This window comes from Vicugna pacos, chromosome 14 (assembly GCF_048564905.1).
Source record: "Vicugna pacos chromosome 14, VicPac4, whole genome shotgun sequence".
Taxonomy (NCBI): domain Eukaryota; kingdom Metazoa; phylum Chordata; class Mammalia; order Artiodactyla; family Camelidae; genus Vicugna; species Vicugna pacos.
In genome coordinates, this window is record NC_133000.1 from 861,174 (window position 1) to 881,899 (window position 20,726).

The 20,726-nt window shown below is 42.2% G+C and overlaps 1 protein-coding gene across 3 annotated transcripts in view; it reads left to right on the forward strand.

The window, feature by feature from the left end:
* The first annotated feature begins 1,736 nt into the window (after positions 1-1,736).
* IFT88 (intraflagellar transport 88) overlaps positions 1,737-20,726 on the forward strand; it is a 57,132-nt gene continuing 38,142 nt past the window's right edge. The window contains exons 1-10 of one of the 3 annotated variants that reach the window (XM_072975967.1): positions 1,737-1,820; positions 2,520-2,615; positions 5,946-6,008; positions 12,269-12,325; positions 13,422-13,475; positions 14,074-14,137; positions 14,798-14,867; positions 17,705-17,795; positions 18,913-19,017; positions 20,239-20,341. In XM_072975967.1, coding sequence (XP_072832068.1) covers positions 2,526-2,615; positions 5,946-6,008; positions 12,269-12,325; positions 13,422-13,475; positions 14,074-14,137; positions 14,798-14,867; positions 17,705-17,795; positions 18,913-19,017; positions 20,239-20,341 — 697 coding nt within the window. In that variant the 5' untranslated portion in view covers positions 1,737-1,820; positions 2,520-2,525. Of the gene's footprint in view, positions 1,821-2,069; positions 2,379-2,519; positions 2,616-5,945; positions 6,009-12,268; positions 12,326-13,421; positions 13,476-14,073; positions 14,138-14,797; positions 14,868-17,704; positions 17,796-18,912; positions 19,018-20,238; positions 20,342-20,726 lie in introns of those variants that run through there. The other 2 variants (XR_012079801.1, XM_072975965.1) reach the window with 2 other exon arrangements.

A 20,726-nucleotide genomic window follows, 5' to 3' on the forward strand; every position in this document is an offset into this window, starting at 1 on the left:
AAAATCTCTGTTCTGTCTGGGGTTTATATTTTAGAAATACAAGCTATGTGACCTCAACATTTTGTCTGGCAGTGTAGGCACGTGTTCAGTAAATCGTAGCTTCACTGCAATATTGTAAACGAAGTTGATGATCCACTACTCCCCAGGCAAGTCACTGTATCATGCTTAAGGGCAACCAAGTTTAAAAGAACTTGAACTTGTTTCCAATTAAAAAAAAAACCTGAGGGAGCTGGAAATTCATACCCTCGAGACCTAAAGAGATAATGCAAACTGTTTCTGTATTTTGAAGTGCAGCGACTTGAAAGGACTCTGCAGCGACTGCTAAGTAATTCACCAAATATGTAGTGGGCAGCTGCTCTGAGCCGGCCTCTGTGGCCAGCACCCTCAAGGACTGTGTAGGATTCTGCTCTACTTCCAAGTTTACGCGGTTTCAGGAATGCTGGCAGCAGGTTCCTGGTCAGAGACAGAGGATTTTACTGTTCTCGGCACAGGGAGCAGCCGGAGTTTCATGTTCACTTCCGCTGCCTGGCCTCCCGGTCCCATAAGGGCAGCCCAAGTGGGTGGAGGCTGCACACGCAGTGAGTTTGTGTCACAGCTGAGAAGCCTTAGCTTAGGAAGCCTCAGTCTTCTACAGTGGACTGCAGGTCGGTGCGCTCAGCCTGTGCCCTGGAGACATTACCTTTAATGTGCCCCATGGCACAAACCTGCCTTTTGTCATGATCTAGGTCTTCCAGCTGTTCCCTATACCAGCATTTGCCAAAAAGCAGTCCTACTAGTCAGGATTCTCCAGAGAGGGAGAGAGGAAAATGATTTAAGGAACCAGCTCTGCAGTGGTGGTAGCAGGCTGGAGGCCCAGGGGAGAGCAGGTGTTGCAGCTGAGTTTGAAGCATCTGGAGGCAGTTAGGTCTTTCAACTGATTGGATGAGGCCCACCCACATAGCGGGTAATCCGTTTTACTCAGTCTCCTGATTCAAATACTTCCACATCTAAAAAATACCTTCACAGCAACAACTTGACTGGTGTTTGACAAAAAACTGGGTATCGCAGTCCAGTGGACAACTGCATTAACCATCACAGTGGTCCGGGATAAAAGCAAGAGACTCACGGAGAACTGTCTCTCTACATGTAGTCAATGTTCAAAACTCATTAATAATCCCTGGTGTCTTTGGGAGCCCTCCCCTCCGCCCCTTTAGCTTTAACATTTAAAGGAAACTAATGCTGGGAACCGGTTGTGAACCTCATTCCTCCTTCACGTCGCACTTGCTGAGCTTATCTCTGAAGCTGGGTGCAGGCCTTGGCCAGTCTCAGGTCGCCCTCGAGGATGTCCAGGGCAGGAGGACAGGCCTGGACCACGAGGTGCGCGGGCACCCGGGCGGCTCCAGCCGCGCGCTGGGGGAGCCGAGGGGGCGGTGGGGGACCAGGCAGCCGGCTCTCCCCGGGCTCAGGGGCCAGTGCGGCGGCCACCAGAGGTATTCCTGGCATCCTAGCACCACCCCTGGATGATCTGCCTTACGGCTGATCTCAGCCGGATCTAGGAGACTTTGGTTTCCTTTCTTTCCGGCTCCACGTACCCGCCGCCCGCCTGGAACCCCTGGGCGGGGACCCTCCGCTCAGCTCCCAGCGGGCCGGCCCCGCCCCCTCCGCCAGGGCCCCGCCCCTCCGCCAGGGCCCCGCCCCGCCGCGCCCCTCGCGGAGCATTGTGGGAGCGGCTTCCTTGGATCCGCGCGTGGCAACGACGCGGCCGCGCAGCTCTCGGCCCAGGCCCGGGAAGGCCGCGCGTCCCGCCGCGCTCGCGGTCGCCCGGCTCCCCTCGCCGCGAGGTAGGGGAAGGGCCCGGGGCGGCGCGGGTGCCGGCTGCCCTCGGAGGGGCTCTGCCGGCCCTCCCCGGCCCCTCCCGGCCCCTCCTGGCCCGCGCGCCCGCCGGCCCTCGAGCCCCGGGCCCGGGGCTGGGCGCGTGAAGCTCTGCCGGCCCGGGAAGCTGGGCCGGTGCGGGGCCCCCGCGGTGGGACTCGGGGCCCGGAGCGCGCCTGCTCTCCTGGCAGCCCCGGCCTGGCGGGGGCGGCCGCCGGGTCCCGAGAGCCCGGGCCGGCCCTCGGCGTTCCCGCCCGCGCCTTCCGCTTGTCCCGCTCGGAGCCTCTCAGACGCGAGCCTTTGCAGACGGGTTGCGCCCCAGCGGAGAGCATCTCTGGTTATAGCGAAAAGCCATCTTAAAATCTTTCGTGAGGGAAGTTCCTTAAAGTAAAACTTGTACATTGTGATGGCCACGGTAATGTAGTTCCCTGTGGGAAGCAAGGTATAATAGACAATGTTCTTGATTTTCAATTATCGGCATATTGAAAAGTTTTCCTCATAAATGTAAACAGTGTAACTACAGAATGGTAAGTAACTGCGGCAACAAAATTAAATTTAAACATGGTTGTAAGTTTGCTAAGTATCAGTTTGTTCTGGAAGCCTTCTGATTTCGGTGTGGAATAAGAATTGTTACTCAAGAGCACATTAACGCCGCTGGTTTTTCATAGGTAGAGATGATGCAGAATGTACACCTGGCCCCAGAGGCGGACGAAGATGATCTTTATTCTGGCTATAATGACTACAATCCAACCTATGACGCCGAGGTAAAAAAAAAAAAATCTTTTTTTGTGTTGGTCTTTGCTGTTTATGCTGGTTCATGAAAACTGGATTTGAGGGTTCAGCTTTATTATGCTTTAGCTTCAGCAAGCTGATTACGAGCCTAGAAGAGGGCTGTCACTGAAGACTTTGCACTGACTTCTGCCAACAGTAGTAACTGCAGCAGAAGGGAGCAGCGGGGAGACAGGAAAAAGGTTACAGAAGAGTTAGGATCACTTATGACGTGGATTCTTCTGCACGTGTTACCTGAACGTGAGCCGAAAGACTTACGTCACTGCACGTGCCTGGAATCAGGTGTTTTAAATGCTCCAAATTTGAAATGTCATTTTAGAAATGCTTTTCTTCCTTTAATTAAGTTGTATAAGTATTTTATAAAAAAAATTAGAGCATGGAAGTAAGTATAGATTAAAATCATAGAAATTGTCACCACCCAGAGACAGACATTAACTAATAGTGCCCAATGCCAAACTTTCCCCTGTGCAGACATCTATATCTACTGTATCGCTATACGGTTTTGGATAAAGTGATGTCATACTGTGTGTACTGCTTTGTAACCTGCTTTTTCTCTTTTTGAATATTCATGTATGTCAGCAAATCTATATCTGCTTAATATTTAGTAGTATAGTGATTTTTAGGGTGAAATTGTTACTAAGGCAAATATTTGAACATTTAAAATCTGTTTATGTCATTGTGAGAGTTATAGTTTCTGATTGCAAAAACCAGAAATCAATAAAACCTCTTTATAAAGTTATCTTGAATTAGTGTGTGGAAAAAGTAAGGGTGAAGGATATGGGCATTAATTTACTTGCTAGTATGTAAGAGTCAACTATTAAGCATTTATAGGACTTTAAACTCATTTAGGAAATCTCATTTTTCTAGAGCTTTTCATATAGCTTTCAGTCATTTTTGAGTTATTTTTTCCTCTGGAGAAAAATGATGGCCTGTGAGTTTGAGACAGAGAGAAAGCAAGAAAAGAAAATAGAAATCATTTACTTACTTTGTGGAAATAAAACCTAGGAGATACTGCTCATCATAGAAAATTTGAAAAATACAGACTGGATTAAAAAATGGCAAAACAGCATAAATACTGTTACCCCATGTCACCTCTGTGGATATATCACCTGATGTTTTGCTGTGTTCCCTTGTTATTTAATGTATGCAGGTATTTCCCTCCCTGGATGCAAACACGCATACACACATGGACACGATTATATAGACTAGTTTCTAAAAATTTGTATTAAAATATGAGCATTTTCCTAAGTTAGTATAAATTATGAAAACAATTGAATCTCTCCATTTCTCCCAGTTATAAAACTTATGTGTATGAAAATTATATATGCTCATTGTTAGAAAACAAAATTACCCATAACCCCATCACTCCAAAATAACTACTGTTAACATTTTGTTGCTTTCTCTTTCCTTCACATATATAAACAATTTTCTTTCAGCATGTTTGGAAATGAACTAGCATTTACTTTTCTGTTTGCTTATTTCCATTCAGCTATATCATAAAGAATGTCTCATGATTCTAAAAATTTAAATATAATTTTAATGGCTGCATAATACTGACTGTATATAGTTGATTATTTTCTGACCATAGGAAATTTATTTCCAGTTTTCTGCCCCTATTAATAACAACCACACACTGAACAATTTTATGCCTAGATGACTTCTTGTATTGTGATGAAACATTTCATTGGATGGAGTCCCAGAAGTGGAATTAATAGATCATTATGATCAGTTTTAAAAATCGGAGAAAATTGCTAACTCCTCAGGTCATCACAGTGGGGCTTTGTTATTTAACTTGAAGCAAATATTCAGACTGTCATACACAAAATAAATTATACAGTAAAATAAAAATATTTGGTTTACCCATGGTTTTCTTTTATTTTAATTAATTAGAATAACAAGTTAATATATAACTGAATTACTTGAAACAGTTGTTAAGGTTTATAGATAATGCAAATTGTTAATCAAATCATGAACAAAGATGACAAAAATTGTGTTAGTTTGGTATTTGTAATTGGAGAATTTGTTGACAATATTTAGTTTGTTATTTAGCGCAACTTCATTTAGTTGATTAAGTTTTATTAATAGTTTAGGAATAGTAGAAGACTCTTTTTTCCAAAAGATCTACCAAATAGCATAATTAATTATGCTGAAGGGAGCCCTTGGCTTGTGCCTCATGTGGAAGTTGCCTGGTTTCTCTGGCTGAGACTTGTGAACTTATGCAGTTGATAGGGAAGGTTATGAAGGCTGTTTGAAGTGAAAGTTAAAGAAGAATGCTTGAACATCATGAAATCCTGTTTAAAGTACGTTGTATTACCATCCTGGTTATACAGACATTGTCCTATGTCTGCAGGGTTTTAAAAAGCTGATTGATGTTGATTGACTCTACCTTTTCTGTATTGTTTGTATAATAATCAGCAAGTGTGTTCTTGTGGGAAGTAGACTGAAGTAAATCAGGGGCAGGTGTGAGCTTTGCGGGAGCCAGGGTTTGTGTTGGTGAAGGAGCAGGAGGTGGAGGCGGGTAGAAGACAGGTGGCTGGTAAGGCTGGGTGCTTTGGAAAGAGTCTAAAGGTGGCATTTTGTCCCGGAAGCCCAGGAACACTGGTATTGTGCCCTTGACTAGTGTTACTTCCCTCAGATTTCCTGCGGGAGAACATAAGCACAGGTCAGGAATCAGCCAGGTGGGACGGTGCTTTATTTCAACTGTGGCTTTGGTTCCAAACGGCAGCGCAGGCTGGGCTCGGTCTGAACCTCAGGCTTAACCTCTTCCGTGAGGTGAAAAGCCATTTTCACTTGGGAGAATGGAAACGCAGCCAGAGAAAGCGTTTGCCCCGCTGCTGGGCGAGGATGCCGTCTTTTCTGTTCTGAGACCTTCTCAGGGAGGGCAGGTAGCTGTGGTCCCAGCGTCTGGGTAAGGAGAAGAGGGTCGAGGGCAAGGGGGTGCCAGGGGTGGGGAGTGGGGCTGATTCTCTGTTCTTACCACTCCCGCTGCTTGGAAGAAAGAAGCAGAAAAGGCCATATCTTTGTACGCTTGATCTTTTAACCAGGCGTAGTGATAGCACCCATCTAAACAGTAGCCAATAAAATGTCCTTAAACTCGACGTACATCATCAGTACTCCCCTCCCTAAGGGATACTGTGTATGTGTGTGAGGGGGAAATTTGAGGACAAGAGTTCTTGAGCCCTGCCTGGATGTCAGCAGATGGAGGAAGATGATCACAGAGGATCGTGCATACCAACCAGTAGAGGTTCAACATTTTTAAAAAACTGTCACTTCATGTTGAATGGTAATTTGCCTCTTCATTTCAGGAACTGGAGAATGACACAGCTTTTCAGCAAGCTGTGAGAACTAGCCATGGCAGAAGACCTCCAGTAAGTGAAATTTTTTTTTTTTACTGTATTATAAAAAACACATAACATAAAATTTACCATCTTAACTGTTTTTAAATGTACACTTTGGTAGTGTTAAACAAATTCTCATTGTCATGAAACAGGTCTCTAGAACTTTTCATCTTCCCCGTCTGAAACTCTGTCCTCATTAAACAATAGCGCCCACCCTCCACCCCCAGCCCCTGGCCCTGCTCTCCTGCTGTCTCTGAATCTGACCACTCTCTGTACCTCTCAGAAGTGAAATTGTGCAGTATTTGTCCTTTTGTGGCTGGCTTATTTCACGGCGCACGTGTCCTCAGGGTTCATCCATGTTGCAGCCCCTGTCAGGACCTCCTTCCCCCTTCAGGCTGGCTGACTCTCCGCTGTGGGCAGGCCGCATTGTGTCCATGGACACTTGGGCTGCTTTCACCTCTCGGCTGTTGTGAGTGGTGCTGCTGTGAACATGAATGTGCAAACATCTTGAAACCCTGTTTTCAGTTCTTTGGGTGCACGCCCAGAGGTGGGGCTGCTGCATCCTGTGGTAATTCTGCTCTTAGTTTTTTGAGGAACCTCCATACTGTTTTCTGTGGTAGTAACACCATTTTACAGTCCCACCAGTGGTGTACAAGTGTTCCAGTTTCTCTGCATCCTCAGTAACAGTTGTTATTTTCTATTGTGTTGATAGTAGCAATTTTAATGGGTGTGAGGTGATTCTCATTGTGGTTTCGATTTGTATTTCTCTGATGATTAGTGACGATGAGTGTCTTTCATGTGCTTTTTGGCCATTCATGTATCTCGAAGAAATGTTTGTTCAAGTCCTTTATCCGTGTTTTAACTGAGTTATGTGGCTTTTTTGTCATGTAGTTGCGGGAGTTCTTTTATGTTCTGGATGTTAACCCTTAATGGGATGTATGCTTTCTAAGTGTGTTCTCCCATCCTGTGCTTTTTTATCCTGTTGATTGCGTTCTTGGCTACACAGACGTTTCTAAGTGTGGTGTAGTCCCATTTGTTTTTGCTTTTGTTGCCTGTCCTTTTTGGTGTCATATCCAAGAAACCATTGCTAAGTCCAATGCTGTGAAATCTCCCCCTATGTTTTTTCCTAGGAGTTTTATAGTTTTAGGTCTTATGTGTGGACCTTGAATCCGTGTTGAAGTAATTTTTATGTGTAGTACAGATTGAATCTAACTTCATTCCTTTGTGTGTGGTATCTGATTTTCCCAACACCATTTGGGAGAGACTGACTCTTTCACGTAGTGCGGTCTTGGCAGCCTTGTTGAAAGTCGTTTGACCTTATACGTGAGGTTGCTTCTGGGCTCTTTGTTCCATTCCATTGGTCTGCTTGCCTGTCTGGCTGTCCTGCCGCGTTGTTCCCAGTATAGTAGCGTTGCCATGTATTTTGAAATCAGGAAGTGTGAATCCCCCAACTTTATTCTTTTTCAGAATTTTTTTGCTATTCAGGGTCTCTTGAGATTCCAAGTGAGTTTTGGGGTGGATTTTTCTGTTTCTTAAAAAATGACATTGGGATTTTGGTAGTAATTGCATTAAGTCTGTGGATTATTTTGGATAGTATAGACATCTTAACAGTATGAAGTGTTTCAGTCAGGGAACATGGGCTGCTTTCTGTTTGTGTTGCGTTTAATGTTGTACAGTTTTCAGTGTATGCAGTAAGTGAATTTCAAAGTATTGTAGATTAAAGAATTTCTTTATGCTCTTGAGAATATAAATATTATTTATGTAAGGCACTGGAGTATTGTTTACCTAAAACACTCATCATTTTAAAAGTTTGCACTTCTAATTTTTAAAGCTGTATAAATATTAATCCTTTAAAACACTGGGGCTTAAATTACAAATTACTCCTTCCTTGGGTCGTGACCCTCCATTAATTAATCTCCAACAGTACATAAATGGCCAGCATGATTTTTTCCACTATTATTAAAAATTTTTTATATGTCATGCAAAGAATAGACACATTCCTTCCACAGTGCATGAAATCCAGCAAGCTTCTGTTGTAGCTGAAGATAAACAGTGTTGGCACTAAATAAAAGAGAGATGTCTAGTGGGGAGGGTGCAGCTCAAGTGGTAGAGTGCGTGCTTAGCATGCACGAGTTCCTGGGTTCAACCCTCAGTACCTCCTCCAAAAAATAAACACATAAATAAGTAAACTAGTTACTCCCCCCCCAAAAAAATGTTAAAAAAAAATTAAAGTGATGTCTACAAAGTTCTGTCCCTGAAGTTCTATGTCTGATGTTCCTTTTTCAAAACTGCGTCTTTGTACCCACTCACGACCACACAGCAGTGGTTCTCTGGGGGACGTTTGGCCTGAAGGTTGTCACAACTTGGCTGGGTGCCGCTGGCATCTCACGGGTCCCAGGCAGAGGTGCTGCTAACTTCGTAACGCACGGCAGCCCCCAGTGCAGAGTCACTGGGGAGGTCGAGACGCTCTGCTGTGGAGCGAGTCCTCTGCTTCAGAAGGCAGGTGCTCCTGCCTTCACCTCCCCGCCCTTGGTCACTTTCTCCCCTTCCTCCCGCTACACATATTACTGAGCAAAAATAAAAGATGGATGTTAAACCACTTAAGATGGAAAGGGTCTTGTGAGTAGCTTGCCTGTCACATTTATGAGGTGAATCAGTGTGGCTCCTGTGATGAGTTTAGCCAGCCCTGCGGTTAGACACGCCATCCTCCACAGGACTGTCCCCACTTCTGACACCAACTGCAGGACCACCTCCAACGTCAGTCATTTTCTGAACGGACTCACAGAGCTCTGAAAGCTGCCACACTCATAGTCTGTTACGGGGGAGGACGCAGGTCACAGTCTGTTAAGGGAAGAGACATGGGGCAGAGTCTGGGGCCAAGGCTTTCCCTGTGGCACCAGTCCCTCCTGGTCACTCTGAGCAGTGACAGTACTTAGAGCCTTCACCCACGGGTCTGGTGTCCAGGGTTTTTGCTGGCGCCCATCACACGCCACCCTTTAGTCTATGGCCCCTGCCTGAGGCCCAAGCTGGTATACCTGGAAGGTAGACTGTCTGGTGGCCAGAGCCCCCAGGCAAACAAAGATATATCAGGAAGGGCGTTTCAGGGGCCTGCGCATCCCCTCCCAATGGCCAAGTGCAGAACCAGGCCTCTCTTTGGGTGAAGTTAATTCTTGAATACACATTCTGCAAGCTATATTTTAATTTTAAGGTTACTTTCATTACAGAAATAAAAATTGTAGATTGAGTTCTTCCGCTAGGCTAATGACAAAACTGGAAGCTTTTTGAAGAGGCTGTCTTATTCATTGTTCTTTTCTTTGCCTGCTGTAGGTGTTCCCTAAATCTTTGTCTCATGACTCAGTAAATAAGCAAACGTTGTCTTCAGTTTAGTGATTCTGGTATCAGACAGGCAGCAATTCTGCCATCCTGGCCCTTCATTGATATTTTAGGAGCGACTCCAGAGGTGCTCACATTGTGCAGGAGGACACAAGCCTGGGGAGGAAGGGCATCGCCGTGCCTGCAGCCAGGACAGAGCTCAGGGCTCCATCCCGCTGAATGACGCTTTCATCACACCCTAGTTACTATATTAGATGGGGGAAATTATACGACTTCTCTACAAAGGTACTAGGCTCACTTTAGAGGGATAAGATTCCGGCTAGCTCCAAAGGACCACAGGGAGGAAGACAAAAGGGACACAAGTAGATTTTACAAAGCATAAGGCAATGTTTTGTAAAAAAAAAAAGAGTATAAATTGCGGTGAGACCAGAAAGCCAAGTTATTTAGCACTGGTTGGGCAATCAGAAGACGCTGTTTAGAATATATGTAAAATATGTATTACATATTTAAGAATATTAGAGGGTATATTCAATTAAGATTGACCTTGAGATATGTGAGGAAAGGCATTGTGGGTGAGGATGCAAGGTGAATAAAGAAAGGGGTAGCGTAGGATCCACTGTACCTAAGAGGTCAGTCCAGTGCTAAAAGTGAAAACCAGGACAGAGCTAGTCAGTAGTGAGTGGTTCAGAGAAAAATGGTCTCTTTCCTTCAATTTGTTCTCATGGAAAAAAATTACTGAGACCCACATCCTTCCTTTTCATGTTTATCAAGCCATCTGTTATCTGTTAATTAGGTCAGTTTGTTAATGGTTCTGTTCAGATGTCCCATATTTTTACTGATTTGTGTGTGTGTGATGGGAACCACAGTTCTATTATTAATGAGAAAGAAATGGTCAAATCTTACACTGTGGTTGTAGATTTACTATTTCTTTTTTTAAGTTTTTGTTTTACATGTTTGGAGCAAGAACATTGAGAGTTGTTATATTTTTTGTGTTAAACTGAGCCTTTCCTTGCTATGAAATGTCCTTCCGCCCCTCGCGGTGCTGCTGGTCTCTGGTCAGGGGTCGGCGCAGCACTGTAGTTACTCAGGCTCTCTTGTCCAGTGTTTTGTTGTCTGTCTCTCTGCATTTTTACTTCCAGCTTCTTCATATCTGTATGTTTAAGGTGTATTTCTCACTAGCAGCATGTAATAGAGTTGGTTTTTTTTTTTAAATACTGTCTGATAATCTTATGCTTTTAAGTCTATTTACATTTAATGAAATTACTAATTTGGTGTAAATTTATTGTCTTGGTGTTTGCTTTTTGTTTTTTCCTGCCTCTTTTATGTTTCATTTTCTCTCCTTTCTTACCTCCTTTTGTTTGATTGTGTTTTTCTAATTTTCTCTTTCTGTTTTCTTGGGAGCTTACGTTCTTTAGCTTTTCTTTCAGTGCTTTCCCAAAGCTTACAATATCCTCTTTAACTTATTAAAGTCTACTGTAATTTAGTATTCTGCTGCTTCCTGGACAATGCCAGAATTTTGCATCATTTTCAACTATTTTTCAGTTGTAGAATTTCCATTTATTCCTTTTTTATAATTTCCAGTTCTCTACTGAAATTATCAGTCTTTACATTCATAGAGCATACTGAACACAGTATGTTAAAGTCTGTGTCCGACGCTGCCGTTACGTTTCCCCTCCTGCATGTCTTTCCATTTTGTCTCTCTTGCTTTTGGTTGGGTGGTCTCGCTCCTGTGTGTCACATCGTTTTAGATTGAATGCGATGTTGTACATGAAAAGCTGCGGTGCTAACTTCAGGCTGTGTGTCTGTGCCGTCCAGTATGATGAGCACTAGCCTCATGTGGCTGTTTACATTTAAATCACTTAAAAGTGAGTACGATTTTAAAATTCGGATCCTGTTGCATCTGCCGCATTTCCAACGCACAGCAACCACACGTGGCCAGAGGCTGCCTTACCAAGGCAGCCGTGGAACGTTTCCGCCGTGTTTTACTAGAGAGCATTTAGTTTTGTTTTGGCCACAAAGGAGCTAGGAATCCTGAATCACCTTAACCCAGGTGAATTTGAGGTGATTCTAAGTTGGGCTCGGTCCTTATAGGACTGGTGAACTTCTGATGTACCTTCCAGTATGAGTGTCATCTTTGAGATCACAGTCTGAAGCCTGGAGGATTACCAGGGCTGCCACCTCCCCGGCCCCAGCTCCAGGGTTGATCTCTTCAACCGTGATCTGTCTTCAGGGCTGGCAGGCGCCTCGGGGAACCAGCAGCCCAGGTGCGGCCCCTTCTGCGGGCTCTCAGGAGAGCCTGATCAACTCGTTCACTTGAGACCTTGGAATGCCTCATGGCCTTGACACTGCTCTAATGCATCCAAACCAGTTTTCTGCAAACATATTTTTGTCCCCAGCCTCTTTAGTTCTTAGTGGGAAAGTTGTCTAAAACAGGAGTCCGTCAAGCTAGAAGTACAACTCCTCTAATCATGACGTTCTAGTCGAGTGTTTCAGACAAGTGTGCCTAACAGCTAGGGCGTGTAGCACCTTTTCACCTACATGGTCCTGTTTGATTCCAGCTACGACTTTGTGATCAACATGCTTTATATCCTTCTTTCAAGGATGAGAAAATTTAGGCTTAAAGAGATTAAATAAACACAACAAGTAGTGGGAGACCTGAGATTCAGACCCAGATTCTCTTGCCTCCAGACGCTGTGTCTGCTGTCAGACCCCGCGTCTGGCAGCGACAGCCACGCGAGATGTGTGGTGGGTAGCGGTGAAGACTCCGCGTCTCGTCCCGCCTCCCTTCTCAATACTTAAAATACCTGAACTCCTTAATGTTGAAGATAATTTAAAAGAAATTCTTCTAAATAGTCTATAAATATTTCTCTACTGATAAGTCTATATTTTACTTTTCCAGTTTTCTATTATATAGCTTAATCTGAATTCTATTAACTATGTTTTTTTTCCTCCCCAAGATAACTGCTAAAATCCCAAGCACAGCAGTTGCTAGACCTGTAGCTACTGGATATGGGGTAGGTTTTCTTAAGCTGAAGATGTAAAGATATTTTTTCTCATGCATAAGTTCACTTTAGGCAGTTCTAAGTAAGTTTGGCACCTTTAAGCCCATGACCCAGATATATTTTCCATTTCAGGTGGTTATAAACATTATAAATTGTTGATTGATAGCTTTGATTATTCTAGTCATTCTGGTTGTAAATATAACAGAAAATATTTTCTTTTCTTTTCCTCTCTGTAAGCGTTGTGTTTGTTGATTGACTTCTTTTCATTTTCTATATAATATAACCAAATGTCATGTGCATTCCACTCATATATTTTATGTGAAGTTAGATGTTATATAAATGTAATGTTTATAGTTTTTAAAAACTTACTAATTAATACATGAAAAATTAAAATTTAAGAAAAGTTTCAGAGGTATATAATTGGGTCTTGCTTTTATTTGAGACCTTTGGAGGAAAGATGCTGTATAAAAATCCATAAAGGAAAATCTTTTAAATCTTTACCAAATTGCTTACATGAAATAATAGAGGAATGGGAGAAAAATGCAAGAGTGAGGTAGAACAGCATTTCCTGGTCTTCATGATAGTATTTCTTAGGGGTCAGAAAAATGGCTCAGACCTACAGGTCTGGGGCACTGGCCTTACAGTTGTCCCTTTCTGTGAATGAAGAAAGTGGCCTTTTATGTAACAGAGCAGTGTATCACGTGACGCATGCTTTTATCAGTTAGCCAGAACGTGTGCCACTCATGAATTTGGGTTTTGTGGTGTTTCAGAACAGAGACAGCAAGCTCTTCTGTGAAGGGCCAGTCTAGTTTCCACGGGATCCAGCTCTGCCTTCGCAGAGAAGCAGCCACAGATGGTGTCCAGACAGACGGGGCACGGCTGTGTCCCAGTGAAACTTTATTTACAAAGGCTGAGGGTTGTAATTTTAGAGTTTTATTGCTTAATCCTATGTCCTCCTCAGGTGATAAATGGAAAAAAATTATGTTTAGGTCTGCTTAACAGTAGAAGGAAGGAAAACAAGTTATGAAGAAAACATTTATACCTTGGTTTGTAAAATTAAACGTAGGCGCTTTGGGGAATCGTTTTAACGTAGTTTTCTGTTTACTAGTCCAAGACATCCCTGGCATCATCCACGGGAAGACCAGTGACAGGGGCTGTTCAGGTATCTGTCGTGTGGTGGTTCACGCGGGGCCTTTCGTGTGACTCAGAGTAGTATTGTTACCAGAGTTCAGGAAGATGTTACTTACACAGTGAGCCTGACTCTGTGGGCCAAAGGTTGGACTGTTTGAAACCTTTGGAGGCAATGTCTCTTCGGATTTATTCACTCACGTGTCAGATGAAATCCCGTTGGGGAAGGCGCATAGGACAGATAGTTTGTATCATGTACTTGGGGACCCATTTTTCTGACGCTGTCACTCAAAATTTCTGTGGTTTCTCTCGTAGGCATATGAGACCAACCGAAAGTAGGGGAGGAGCCAAATAACAAGTTGTATAAGGTGCTACCTAAAATTCTGTGAGAGCATTTCTCTTTGCAAATGGGGAGTAAGCTCAGTTAGACCAAGGACTTGAAATTTTAAAGGGAAAGAGAAAGTAGGCACAGGACTGATGCGTGAGGAGGCAAGGGGAAGGAACGCGAAGACAGGGCTTAGAATCCAGCGCTGGGGACTGAGGCCGTGTTGAGACTGCATCACGTGCAGAGCTGTCCGTGAGAGGTGGGGCTTACTTGAGCATACTTCTTAAACGACTCTTGTTCCCCCAAGGATGGAGTTACTAGACCTATGACTGCGGTGAGAGCAGCTGGTTTTACCAAAGCAGCTTTGAGAGGTTTGTTGTATTATTTCTGCTAATAATTTTTTTCAGATCTTTTAATTTTTCAAATGTTCTTGTATATGTAAATATTACTACTATTTTAAGTAAAACCTAACATGCCATTAATTATTTTTGGTACCGTTAAGAAAGGACAGGAGCGATGAAAATGTTCTGCATCCCAGGTGGGATGTGGGTTATACTGGCATGTAATTTGCCAAAATGTGCTGAGTTGTGCGTTTAGAACTTGTGTGTTTGTTAGAGCTCCATTTAAAGAATTAAAGGTGAAAACAGTATTTAAATATATGATAAATGATAATTTTAAAATAAAATTATTGTGACAAAAATGAATGTTTATTATACCAATAATGGAAAATTAAAAAGCCAGCACTAGGTTGTTATTCACGATTGATAGTTTAAAGTTCATAATAAGGATAGAAACTGTGGAGAGAAATAAACACTGAGAGAGTGTCTTATTTTTGTTTTTACATGGTAACACAGTTTTATTTATATAGTTTTATGTATGTTTGAAATGTTATCAGTTTCTTGATGTACAGACTTTGTGGACATACACAAAAAAGTCCATTCCATTTAAAAAATCAGTCAGTCAAATAACGTGTGCAAGGTCTCGATTGTGCTGGGTTGTGACTCAACGTGAACTCTTGAACTGTGTCTCAGGCTCTGCGTTTGACCCCCTTGGTCAGTCCCGGGGCCCTGCACCTCCTCTGGAAGCCAAAAATGAAGACAGGTATGCAAGTCCTCGTGCCGCTGTGTGGTTGTTACTGTTGTAGATTTGTGACTTTTATTTTTCAAATACATTGTCCTTAAGTATTTTAAAAGTCTGTGCCAGCAGAATAGCAATCAAGACATCACTGGTTCTTGGAACCAGCAGAAGAATCCAGTCTAAGGAGAACAGCCGTGTGTGTCCTGTGCTGTTTTACTGTGACATTACTGACTTGAAGCTGTGTCTCATTTTTATGGGTATCACTGTTGATTCTCGTGAAGGCCAAATGGGGTTGTAAATGTAATAAGAGATTCTTATTTTAGGTGGCCTTTTTTGGGTACCGGGGAGGTGGGCAAGGTAATTAGATTTATTTACTTATTTTTAATGGTGGTACTGGGGTTTGAACCCAGGACCTCATGAATGCTAGGTGTACACTCTACCAGTATACCCTCCCCCCAAGAGATTGTTATCTTAAAAGGATGTTGCAAAGAAGAAAACTGAGAACGTATAAGTTAGTTATATCGATATTGAGACATTTAATTTTTTATAGAATTAACAGTTTTGTGCCAGTGGCAGGAGATTAGCCAAAAAGCTACAGTGTAACTCAGCTGTGAGCACTTCCTGGGGTCTGAGCACTGCCAATTTGGACATTTCCCACGTAGCAGCACAGACGTGTGCTCAGTGCGTAGGCCGTGAACCGCTTTCCCCGAAGACCAAGCTCTCGGACCGTCAGCTCGAGCGCGGAGCTTGACCGCGCTACCTGAGAATGGGGCGGGACTGAGACTGGAGCCCAGGCTGTCTACGTCCAGGGCTCCTGCTCTCTTTTGCGTCTGTGTGATAGGTGCTTTTAAATTGTAATTCTTAAACCCAGGATTTAGGCTGTTGTGTAATTTACGTAATTTCCCTTTTTGACTGATGAGGAGCCTCTATAGAAAATCAGTTTACTTTGTACCCTAATGACAGCAAGTTTGCTAATAAGTGTATGTTATTTTATCTAAATATGATGTTTAGGATCTTTCCAGCTGCTGACGACAGGAACCTTCAGAAAAACCCACATACAAGAGCGCTTGCCATCTCCCAGAGCAGGGGGCCGGGCGGGTGGCTAATGGCCTGCGTGGCGGCAGCATTGCTGGCCCGGCTCCGCTTTGATCCTCTTGGCTTTCCTCAGGAGCCTGCCCGCCCTGACGCGGACCAGGGAGCCACGGGGGTTCAGAAGCTTCCTGTAGTTGATTGAAAACTAGAGTCTTAAGGCCCCTTACGAAGCACAGATCTTTCTTATTTTATACCTAGTAGTTTGTACCTCTTAATCTCCCGTTTTTTTGTATATATGTATTTTTTATTGACGTATAGTCAGTATATAATGTGTCAATTTCTGGTGTACAGCATAATGCTTGAATATAGCCAATATCTTAGAATATGACCTTTAAAAATTGTGAATCATTATGTTGTACACCTGAAACTTACCCCAAATGTACCTCATCAACTATGTCAGATATACCTCATCAATTACACCTAAATAAAAAGTAAAGCAAGAAAAACAAAAATTAAAAAAAAACAAACCACTGATCTTTCCAGGAGCCTCTACTCCAAGCAGACATGTCTTTATTTCTCGCTGGTCAGAAATTCATCCCACGTGGGACTGAGCCGCACGTTTGGCAGGACAGCTGAGGCCCTGTGTGGGAGGAGGCAGGTGGGGGAGGCTCCTGTGTGAGCGGGTGTCCAGAGTGTCTGCTCTGCAGAGTTCATCCTCCTGGCACCTGATAGGGACGGGACAGCGTCTTCGTAAGGCTCTCTGACAGGCGTTTTGCTTTAAAATTTTATACTGATGGTTTAGGTTTGATAATAATTTGTGAGCAGTATTTAAAGACATTTGTTAGAGTGTTTCAGACAACTAGAAAACAGAATTCCATACTTTGTTATAACCTTTGGAAAGTCACCATTTATTGTGTTCATTTGCTCAGTTAGAATTTTGCAGGTCTCTATAAACTAATCAAATTTGTCTTAATACCAGGTTTTACTGAAGAATATGATTTTATAGAGAAAGTTATACCATTTAATTTATTTCTGTATTCTTTAAAAAAGTCCGTTTATAGAGAATGACAGTGTATTCTGATATATTTATAGTAAACTTTTATTTAGGTAGTGATGTACATTCATAGTGTTGTGGTGTTTTGTTGAAAGAAAGTGGTAGCAAAACAATGCTAATGACATTTTTGAAATGTGACTGAACTGGAGATAACATTTTCTGCTAATGGAGTTAGGGTTTTTAAACTTCACCTTGTTAGAAATCTCTGTGGTATCTACTTGGTAGTAAATAATAATAATTTTTCTCTCTTTCATGGGAGCTTCATTTTCTAACTATAGGTAAAGTTTTCTTTTGATGTAGGATTGGCTTTCTTTTGGGGATGGTAATGTAATAGCATGGGTCCTAGAGTTACCTTATTTGGGTTTAAATCCTGGCTCTGTAACTTTATAACTTACTAGCTGTATGATCTCAGATGCAATACTTAACTTTCTCAACCTATTTTCCTATCAGTAAAGTGAGGTAAAGATAGTATTTCTACCAGGAGTTTTATGAGAATTAAAAGACATACGTAGAGTAAAGTGTTTAGCTCAGCATTAAATTACACTTACGCTAAATAAGTGTCAGCCATTTTCACTATCATTATGAATAATTACATGGTGTAGTTATTAAAAATAGTGGTACATTTACTCTTCAATGACATGGATATATTTGTCTTATCTATGACCTATTCTTAACATTTATGAGCACATAATGGACAATGTTAAAAGTAAGTTAACTTTTGTAATATTATTAGTGGTTGACTGGTTCAAAGTATACTTGCTTTTTTCTTTAACAGCCCAGAAGAAAAGATCAGACAATTAGAGAAGAAAGTAAATGAGTTGGTGGAAGAAAGCTGTATTGCTAACAGTTGTGGAGACTTGAAGTTGGTAAGTTCATGGCCTGATAAGCTTCAAGAGCCTGAAGTGTGGGCGTGTGCAGCCACACAGGCACACGTGGGGTAAACATTTTCATTTTGCTGTGGACTGGCCTTTCACTGAAGCAATTATTTGAGAACCTGCAATTGCAGTTCTACTTCATAAGTTCTGATGTCAAAACAGTTGGCTGATCTTGTAATTTTTTTCACATTGGTCATTTCAAGAGAGAGAAAAAATTCTAATGTGTCAGTTGACTGAATTTTGCAGCCCGGTGACCTGTTGGTTTGGACTTGTAGCCTGTTAAAGGCACAGCTACCACAATCCACACACAGTACTAAGGGCTGGTTTCTTATTTAAGCCTCACTACCCTAAAATATTTCCTCCTGAGTAAACTGCAAAATCATGGTTTACTTTTTGGGAATCCAGCTCTGCTCCTTTTTTTTTTTTTTTAATTAAATCATTTCTTTTAATTTTCTTTGTCCCTGTTACTTTGATCATCATGCCACATAAATGTAATTTCTATGACTTAGCTATCAGATTAATGAATACCATTAAAAAGAAACACACAGTATAAAAAGCTACCTTTATTGTTCATAGAACGTGTGCTTTCTTATCTAGCTCTAAAATAAAAATCCCATATTGAATTAATCTGTCTGTGGTTAGTCTCTCAGCGGAAATCAGTGAAAGGTTCTTGGTATCCTGAGTGAGATGTGAGCCAAACTAAGGGTCTCTTTCGTGTTGGATAGCAGTTATCCTTTGACTTGTCCATATTTTGAGCGTTCCAGAAACCATACAGACCCACCTAAATTCCCAGCTCATGAGATTGAGTTAAAACACCGGAGATTCAGGAGTTGGGAGGAAAAAAGAAGTAGATAGACGCGGTCACACTTGAAGGTGGTGGGAGGCGGGCGGCGGGGAGACCTGGTGCAGAGCAGGTGGGCTCCACGTGCCACCCCGGTGCTTCCCCGTTCCCAGGAAACACCGACCTCTCCTGAGGGCAGGAGAGCTTCAGGTTAAACGGGTACGAGGGAGGCTTGTGGCCAGAGTACCTGGCTTCCTGCAGACCCTGCGTCACATCACGTGCTGTGTGAGCACTCAAAGGGTTTACGAAGTGTAAACTTCATTTCAGGCCTTAGAGAAGGCAAAAGATGCTGGCAGAAAAGAGAGAGTCCTGGTGAGACAACGAGAGCAAATTACATCCCCAGAAAACATCAATTTGGACTTAACTTACTCAGTAAGTGTGAAGTGCCTGTGGAGTAAAATTACTTTGCCTAGAATTTGTAGATTCTGGAAGTCTTTTTTTTTCTTATTTTCTTTTGTTCTTCAAGTCTTGTTGGGCTTAAGATGCCCAGAATTAGGTTAATGATAATCTTTAGTTTATGAGACCACTCTCATCTTTGGTTTGGGCAATGATTTTTTTTTTATTTAGTTGGGTAACTTCATTTTTAATAATGAAGTAAGTACTTGCAAACCCACCATCCAGTGACTCTTGACGATCTCTAATATTTGGGCTGCATTCAGTGTGGTCACTTAAAGGAGATCCTTTTCTCTTTCCCCCGAGGTGTAGCTGAGATACAGTCTTCTGTAGTTTCAGATGCACAGCATGGTGACTTGATGTTTGTATATATTGTGAAACGATCACCACAGTAAGTCTAGTTAACATCGGTCACCACACAAACCTCCACAAACAGTGAGACGCATCTGTTGTCTGTGGTTGTTGAGAACTTCAGATGAGGCAAATGAGACAGTGCTCTGTGAGGAGAGTAGGGGAAAAGCTAATTTCTAGAAAAATTCACTTAATTCTGGAAAGACACTAACTTGATATTTATGCTGCTGATTAAAAGGCTGTATTTTCAGTGGGAAAAGTCTTCATGTGCTAAACGTGGAAAAAAGGACGTTGGAATTTCAAATAAGAATTTTGGGGTGTTTACTATTTATAGCTAATGTTTTTTAATTCCATGGAATCTTTAGATCTGGGAATAATTTATAATGATTATCTTTTCCCTCTAGGAACACAATTTACCATAACTTAGTGATTTAAGTTATAGTTTTGCATGTAGAAGAATACGATACAAATTAAGGTTTAAGATGCTTCCACGTGATGTCTGTATTTATGAGGAGAATTTGGCCGACTCTTTCCTTACTCCTTCTATTACCAATAGTGTTAACAAGACACGTTTATTCTTTGTGGGTCTTCCTGAGATTCATAGATAGCAAATCCATTCATTTGAACACATAGGAAATTAAGGTGAATTTAGAGGACAGCCCCACCTATCTTAATGTTCTCGTTCATCTCGGAATGCAGGATGTGGTCTGTGTAACTCATTTCCTGACGGGTTGGGTACCTTGATGCAGGCAGCTAACCTTGTTACAGTATTGTAATCTGCGGAAAGATTATAGGCAAAGGGGGACTAAAATGATCACGATGTGTCTTTTTGCAATATTTTTTCTGTAGGTTCTTTTCAACTTGGCCAGTCAGTATTCAGCTAATGAAATGTATGCTGAAGCACTAAACACCTATCAAGTTATAGTGAAAAATAAAATGTTTAGCAACGCAGGTAGGTGTGTACAGTCAGTGTTTCCAGTAAGTATATGTCTTTCGTAGTATTAATTTACATGCCTTCCCTTCATGCTCTCTTGGAATGGAATGATCTGTATTTGTGATAGAGGTGTCCTGCTTAAAGATGCTAATTATGTGAAAATCTGCACAAAGCAAATGAAGAAATACAATTGATATGAGATGTGTTGCCTAATAGTGAGTGAAGAATACAACCTGTACCACAAGTAGAGTGAGCCATGGCAACCCCGGGACATGCTTTCCCTCACGTAATTTGTCCCCGAGGGACTGTTGTTTATATTTAGTACTTACATTGTGTAATTTTTTAGTCTCAGTATTGAAGTTTATCAGAATACATTTTCTTTAATCTCATTAAAATATTAAAT